The sequence below is a fragment of the Scylla paramamosain genome, chromosome 7 (assembly GCF_035594125.1).
Source record: "Scylla paramamosain isolate STU-SP2022 chromosome 7, ASM3559412v1, whole genome shotgun sequence".
NCBI classification, from domain to species: Eukaryota; Metazoa; Arthropoda; class Malacostraca; order Decapoda; family Portunidae; genus Scylla; species Scylla paramamosain.
The window spans coordinates 10954483-10962500 of record NC_087157.1 but is presented as its reverse complement, the minus strand read 5'-3'; the positions used below and the strand labels follow the sequence as shown (position 1 = coordinate 10962500).

Below are 8018 nucleotides of genomic sequence, written 5' to 3'. Positions count from 1 at the left end.
ATATTGATTTAAAAGTTTATATATGTCAGTAAAGTGTGGTTTTCATTTTTCTACGTATTGTTTAAAAGTGAAATATGGTTAAAATCAAATATAGTCATCTATGCACTGTTCCTATGAACACGAAAGAAAATTTAACATATGCACAATGTGTTTCCTTTAAGTAAGGAACATATCTCTATTATCAGATAAAAAAAAATAAGGTCCAGACCTATTTTGTTTTTGAAATATTCTTTTTCTAGACTAGAGAATTTCAAATCGTGAAAAGCAGAAGAATATTGATATAGAAAATTAACATCAATCAATAATGTGTCTTTTTTTTTATTATTTATTTATTTATTTATTTTATTTATTTTTTTTTACTTTTAAACATTGTTTAAAGTGAAATATGGCTAAAGTTAACTGTGCTCATTTTCTCTGAATAGTAATAGAGTTGGCTGGATTAACTGTATTAATATGTAATTCATGTAATCTGAATTGAAAATATTGTATTACAGTTTTATCGCTAATTAACAGGCTGATAACATTCACTTTACCCTTATATGTCGGCAGGTGAACGTTAGAGCGGGAGTCTGATATCGCGTGAGAGGCACCGCTGGTAAACATTAGGACATGCATTTATTATAATGGCCTAAGACCCTGAGACCCAACAATATGATCCTCAGCTACACCCATCACCACTATCACAACTAGGAGCGCCGCTAAAACACCTGCCTGAGTTACCACTACCATGATCATCAGAGAGAAAGGTAGGTGTGAAATTGGCACTGTTTTGTGGTGATTTTATTGGATGGGTGAAAAATTATTACTATCTGGGTTGGTGTCTCTAGCTGCTCTTTGTTGCTTCTTCCTATGTGTATGTGATACAGATTTGTTTTCTAAATGTATTAGTGCTTATTTTTTTTTTATGCAGAGAAGGTGGAGGAAGAGGAGGAGGAGGAAACATTAATATTTATCAGCAGTAACTGCATTGATATAATTTGCCAATATAAGGAAGAGCTGTGTTTTATTAAAGTCCTTCGCAAAATTGACAGGTAATTGAAAAGACGAGATGAGATTTGCTTAGATGGCTTGGGATATCGGGGGGGGGGGAGCTACTAGTACATGTGAATGGAAAAGGTCATGGAAGTCTGTCTTGGGGATTCATAGAGGTTGGTGATGGTGGTGATGGGGTTTCTAATGAAAGAGGTGTGGCATGAAACATTCTTCTACATGTCATCTCATATTTTTGCTTGGTACCCTTATATAGGCACAGAACAATTGTCAAGGCACAGAACAATTGTCAAGACACAGAACAATTGTCAAGGCACAAAACAATTGTCAGGACACTGAACAATCGTCAAGGTACAGAACAATTGTCAAGGCACAGAACAATTGTCAAGGCACTGAACAATTGTCAAGGCACAAAACAATTGTCAGGACACTGAACAATCGTCAAGGCACAGAACAATTGTCAAGGCACAGAACAATTGTCAAGGCACTGAACAATTGTCAGGGCACTGAACAATTGTCAAAGCACAGAACAATTGTCAAGGCACAGAACAATTGTCAAGGCACTGAACAATTGTCAGGGCACTGAACAATTGCCAAGGCACTGAACAATCGTCAAGGCACAGAACAATTGTCAAGACACAGAACAATTGTCAAGGCACAAAACAATTGTCAGGACACTGAACAATCGTCAAGGCACAGAACAATTGTCAAGGCACAGAACAATTGTTAAGGCACTGAACAATTGTCAGGGCACTGAACAATTGTCAAGGCACAAAACAATTGTCAGGACACTGAACAATTGTCAAGGCACAGAACAATTGTCAAGGCACTGAACAATTGTCAGGGCACTGAACAATCGTCAAGGCACAGAACAATTGTCAAGGCACAGAACAGTTGTCAGGGCACAGAACAATTGTCAAGGTACTGAACAATTGTCAGGTCACTGAACAGTTGTCAAGGCACAGAACAGTTGTCAGGGCACAGAACAATTGTCAGGGCACTGAACAGTTGTCAAGGCACAGAACAATTGTCAGGGCACTGAACAATTGTCAAGGCACAGAACAATTGTCAGGGCACTGAACAATTGTCAAGGCACAGAACAATTGTCAGGGCACTGAACAATTGCCAAGGCACTGAACAGTTGCCAAGGCACTGAACAGTTGTCAAGGCACTGAACAATTGTCAAGGTACTGAACAATTATTAGGGCACTGAACAGTTGTCAAGGTATCGAACAATTGTCAGGGCACTGGACAATTGTCAAGGAACAGAACAATTGTCGAGAAATCGAACAGTTGTCAAGGCACAGAACAATTGTCAAGGCACAGAACAATTGTCAAAGCATTGAACTATTGTAAAGACACAGAACAATTGTCAAGGCACAGAACAATTGTCAAGGCAGTGAACAATTGTCAAGGCACAGAACAGTTGTCAAGGCACTGAACAATTATCAAGGCACTGAACAATTGTCAAGGCACTGAACAATTGTCAAGGCAGAGAACAGTTGTCAAGGCAGAGAATAGTTGTCAAGGCACTGAACAGTTGTCAAGGCACTGAACAGTTGTCAAGGCAGAGAACAGTTGTCAAGGCAGAGAATAGTTGTCAAGGCACTGAACAGTTGTCAAGGCACTGAACAGTTGTCAAGGCACTGAACAATTGTCAAGGTATCGAACAATTGTCACAGCATTAGCCCCACAGTGTCCAGTCAGCAGGATCTCAGCAGTGCGGGTACAGGAAGGAAAAACAAAGACATGGATGGAATTGCAAGGATTCTTTTATTGTAAGGTGCTGCTAGAGGCCTCGACTGTCAAGGATTGAGCAGGAGATTTTCGTAGTGAAGTCGTTTTGTGCCCGCCGGAACGAGCGGAAGATTCATGAAGGAGGAGGATTGTCAGCATCCTGTGGGCAGCGAGATGGGGAGTACTTAGTTACACGTGTGCCAGCCAGTGTGTATGTATGTTATCATGTATATGAGTTAATGGTCATTATAAGGTACAAGGAAAAGACAAAAGTAGTATTGAGAAAGTATATTTTTAACTACTTTTACCAATAGTGTTCAGATCATGATGTGTAGCCAATACAGTAATTTAATAAGAATGGTGGATGTTTCTTTGCATCATACAATTTTTTTTTTTTTTTTATTTTGCTGATGAAATTTCGGTAACTACATGTTCTCTTCATGATTCCCCGACTAGCCGCGGGTGTTTAATGGGTCGGGGTGAAGAGAGAAGACTTGGTGGTTGGTGGGATGTCTTTTTTTGTTGGGGTGAAAAGGTGTACTCACTCCAGACAGCGGTAGGGGCGTCCATGGCCACACTGCTTATGACTTCTCCTGAGTCTGGGTGTTGGTGGACTGGGACTCATCAACGTCATTGGGGTCCTTCTCGTGCACGCAGAACCAGGGCATGTGCTGGGTGATGGCCTGCAGGGGGAGGAAGTGAGGGTGATTAGACAACGGCTCATTTATAGAAGTAGATATTTTGGTGTGTTAGTGGCAAATATGGCTTACAAGATTCATCCGTTGATCAGTACTGATGTGTGAATGCAACTAATACTTTTTTTAGTCATGCAAACTTTTATTTGTTAGATTCGTAAGAAGTTCTGGAGTGATATTAATTCATTTGACTGAGGCACGGGGATTTTTTTTCCAATCATATTCCTATAAAGCGTTGGTATCGAGGCAGACTGAGAGGCACGTGGACTCACCAGACGATACTTAGGGTGGCTAATGGCGTAGACGAAGGGGTTGTAGCAAGAGCAGGACTTGGCCAGCAGAGCGGGCAGGGTGGTGATGAGAGGAGTCATTCCGTTGATGTTGCCCATCACGCCCTGGAGGGTGATGAGGGCGTAGGGAGTCCAGCACAGGAGCCACAGAGACACGTTGGCGATGGCGGTCTTGGCGATGCGGATCTCAGCACGCTGGGTCTCGGCCTCCTGTGTGATCAGATAAAGGAAAAGTGTGACGCGAGAATAGTGAGGGAGGACCAACAGAGTATTGTTTATATACGCCAAAATTCGTGTTAAAGGATGCTATGGTAACTTTTCTATCGCCCATCATGAGTGACTCACGTTGGAGCGGAGGTTGGTCACGTTCATCTTCTTGGCCTGTTCGCGCATGGCGGCCTCGTGGGCGAAGATGGCCTTCACGATGAAGACGTAGGAGAAGATGATGATGGCAGCAGGCAGGAAGAAGTCAAAGATGAAGATGCAGATGTTGTAGCTGACGATCTGTTGGGGGGAGGAAAGGACAAGGTTAGTGCTCGTGTGTAAGGAGGCACGTAGGTCATTACACCGCATGCACCACGTGTTGTTTCACATATCAGCTTGAGGGAGAGGCCACCCCCAGTACCACTCACGTTCATGTCCTGGGACAGGTAGTCGAAGCTGCAGGAGGTCAGGATGCCCTCCAGGGAATAACCGCCCCAGCCGAAGAAGGGGGGAAGGCACCAGCCAACGGAGATGATCCAGGCAGTAGCGCACATGGCAGTGGCCTTGCCCTGGGTCAGCTTGGGGCCGTTGAAGCCCTTGCAGATGATGTTGTACCTATCGAAGGAGATCATGCAGAGGGTCCAGATGCTGCACACGCCAGTAACAGCACCTGTTGGGAAAAGAGAAGGCATTAGTACGCATCCTCCCATCAGGAAGGGTTAGTACTGGCATTGTTTCCATCGTTTGTATTTAACCATTCATTTATAATACTGCATGCACAAAGGAAGGCGGTGATTGCTCCACAAAGTGTAACGATACACTCACCGAGGGCACCGTAGATCTCACAGTAGGTGCCGCTGAACATCCACATGCCGCCGGAGAAGCAGTTGTAGGCGAAGAAGGGGAAGTTGGTGGTCAACATGATCAGGTCGGAGAGAGCAAGGTTCACCACCAACATGTTGGCGGGAGTCTTGAGGGCCTGGAGGGAGAGGGGTGAGTAGTGAGTGTGAATTACCGTCAATACTGTTATCGTTACCTATATATCTTTATTTCATCGGCAAAGTTTCTTTACATGCTTGGTAATGAAGTTAAGGTTTTCCGTTGCTGGTGGTTTGATCATCGTCGCCTTGCATTACGTAGTGACCCACTTTATGTGTAGTCTTCTTCATTGATAATGAGAGTGTATTTCTATTCCATCAAAATGTCGATCAAGTAAGATACATTCCATAATCAGAATATAGTTTACTTTCATTTCACTCATTGAAAATAATGAGTCCCTTTGTGTTGACTTTTCCTTAATTTCACTTTACAAAAAAAAAAAAAAAAAAGGAAGAAATAAGGAAAGAAAACCCAGACCATGAGTATGTTCTTAGCCAGCCTCATGTCGTACCTGGCTTTTCATGTACAAGTAGATGACAAGGCCATTGCCCAGGATAGACACCACGCCAAGGAAGAGGTAGACGACGCCTAGGAGGTAGTGCCACATTGGATTAACTGGAGGGAAGTTGTACCAGTGCTCATTGACCAGGTACTTGACCTGTTCTGGCACGAAGTCCACAACAGTTGTCCCTTCAGGGTAGCCGTATGTGGCCGTACCAGCGCTGTGTTGGAAAAGAGGGAGAGGGAGATGAGAGGAGTTTTCTCATGAGGTGACTGTGAGAGAGAGAGAGAGAGAGAGAGAGAGAGAGAGAGAGAGAGAGAGAGAGAGAGAGAGAGAGAGAGAGAGAGAGAGAGAGAGAGAGAGAGAGAGAGAGAGAGAAGGAGAAGAGGGAAGTAGGGAAGTGAGAGTGAGGGTGGAAGGAGGGGGGAAGGGAAGAAGAAAAGAAGAAAAGAAGAAAAGAAGAAGAAGAAGGAGAGAGAGAGAGAGAGAGAGAGAGAGAGAGAGAGAGAGAGAGAGAGAGAGAGAGAGAGAGAGAGAGAGAGAGAGAGAGAGAGAGAGAGAGAGAGAGAGAGAGAGATGATGGACTTGAGTATATGAAGATATATAAGCTGATCAAAGCATCCTCCTCCTTTCATTTCCCAGCCAAGATAAAAGAAGGGATTAAGAGACAGGTTTGAGGAGGGGAGGAAGGGAGCAGGTGGGCTTGGATGAGAAACTCTGTCACTTTACTTTCTTCGTCTTTATGTCGACATCTACATTCTAAATTCCAAATTCAGCGGTCCTAAACTTCTGAACAACTGTAGAGCCTACAGAAGTGGAATGAAGCTCCTTTCTCTTAAATTATACTGTTATGTATTGATGCATACAACACCACATGGCCATTAAAAGTTAGTGCAATGGTATATGATTTTTTCTGTCAAATTGAAATCTCCATATCATCGATTTTTTGGGGAAAGTGAGGGAAAAAAAATGTTCAGTGGAGGGCAAAATATTGTTTGTTATTAGGAACGTTCATGGGAAGCTTGAGAAATTATTCGTTTGTTTAGCTGTTTTGTTTTTAGGTCAGTATGGTAATTTTTTTTGTATTATGTTAGTGATAGTCATGGTTTAGTTGCCCCTAGGCACGTGGGCAGATAGACAGGTATATAGATAGATAAATTAATAGCGAGTTAAATTGATTTGAAAATAGATGATACATAAGTAAATTTATTTATTTTGATTGATATGTAGATTAGTTGATACCCAATTAAGTAAACATCTCGTCAGACAGACGGAAAGATAGATAGATAGATAAAATTGATAGATAGATAGATAGGTAGATAGATGGGAACATAAGCTGGTAAAAAAATAGATTTAGGATAAAGAAGATAAACATAGATGATAGATGATGATGATAACAGACAGGCACATGTACATATAGGATTAAAGGAACTGAAAGGTAAAAATTGAGATTGGTGTTATATAGACAATCAAGATTCGATCAATTGTTTTGTAGAAGTAGAGAAACAAATATATATATGAAAAAAAAAAAAATTCTGACGATAGACAGAGGTGGTGTAAATAAGTTGACGGATATAAAATAGAGAAAGGGCAGTGAAATGAAGCATTAATGAGAAAAGGGAAATCTAAGAAAAGATTATTCGAATATATTTTCTTTAACTCGCATGTTTTTTTTAAATTTTTTATAACATACATTTTTATAAGGAATTTAACCATGAATGGAAATAGTATTGAGGTGTTTTGACTTACCTGTAGAACGCCACCTGGGGTCCGGTTGTGTTAGCCATGGTGGAGGGAGTTGTCAGGTTAGCTTCTGTCCTAAACTTCTGAACAACTGTAAAGCCTACAGAAGTGGAATGAAGCTCCTTCGAGGTGTGGCTGGTGGTGCACGCTCTTATATACCTCCAGGCGAGGAAGGCTCTTCACTAACTGGATTACTACGGATTCAGAAACCCATCCTTGCCGCAGCGGGGTTAGCATAACCAAGGAAAGGAATAATAAAAACCTGACTGGCGTGCAAACAAGGTTAACCCCGTGTTTCCGGATCGTGCATGTGTCGTCAAGGTGGTCGAGGCACTGCTACAGGAACTTGCCAAAGTGCGGCGCCCAACGCCTAGTGGGCACAGCCGACGCCCCTGTGTCCGATACTTTGTTCCCCTGCGTTCCCTTTTGATTTTTGGCGGGACTGATAAGACCACGAGGGTCGGCACTTGTCTAGCTGCGCCTCCGTCACCAGCTGCTTATTATTAAATAATAAGCAGTACATACATAAATTTTATGTATGTACTATATTATATTATAGGGATGATCACTTCCTCGAAACGTGACACCGTGTCCTTGGCACAGTTGAGGTCTCCTAATTATCAAGGAGGTGTCCTGTTGACGTGTTTTTCTTTTACATTAGTTAATCAAAACGAAAAGTTGATGTTATTTACTAAATATGAGATCCAGACGTCTGTGCCTGCCCGCCTGCCTGCACGGCTGCCTCCCTTCCTGCCTGCCTGCCTGCCTGCCTGCCTGCCTGCCTGCCTGCCTGCCTGCCTGCCTGCCTGCCTGCCTGCCTGCCTGCCTGCCTGCCTGCCTGCCTACCTACCTACCTACCTACCTGCCTGCCTGCCTGCCTGCCTGCCCGCCTGTCTACCAACAGGAGGGAACCTTACCGTTAATTTTTTTTTCTTCTCTTATTTGTGTTTATATCTGTCTATTCTAAGCAGTGCATAT

At 42.8% G+C, this 8018-nt stretch overlaps 1 protein-coding gene across 5 annotated transcripts; it reads right to left on the bottom strand.

The window, feature by feature from the left end:
• Positions 1–2744: 2744 nt before the first annotated feature.
• LOC135101754 (compound eye opsin BCRH1) lies at positions 2745–7217 on the bottom strand. Of its 5 annotated transcripts, none has more exons than XM_064006028.1 (8): positions 7047–7217; positions 5307–5517; positions 4742–4895; positions 4345–4586; positions 4058–4216; positions 3695–3922; positions 3273–3410; positions 2745–2887 (listed from the first exon to the last, which is right to left on the bottom strand). In XM_064006028.1, exons 1-7 carry the CDS (start codon positions 7082–7084, stop codon positions 3309–3311), a joined length of 1134 nt encoding a protein of 377 aa, XP_063862098.1. In that variant the 5' UTR covers positions 7085–7217; the 3' UTR covers positions 2745–2887; positions 3273–3308. The 5 variants fall into 5 exon arrangements, with proteins under 5 accessions (XP_063862098.1, XP_063862099.1, XP_063862101.1 ...); XM_064006029.1 differs by lacking the exon at positions 7047–7217 and adding an exon at positions 6054–6132 and having other exon boundaries at positions 5307–5569; XM_064006031.1 differs by lacking the exon at positions 7047–7217 and adding an exon at positions 6075–6132 and having other exon boundaries at positions 5307–5569.
• Positions 7218–8018: the final 801 nt, after the last annotated feature.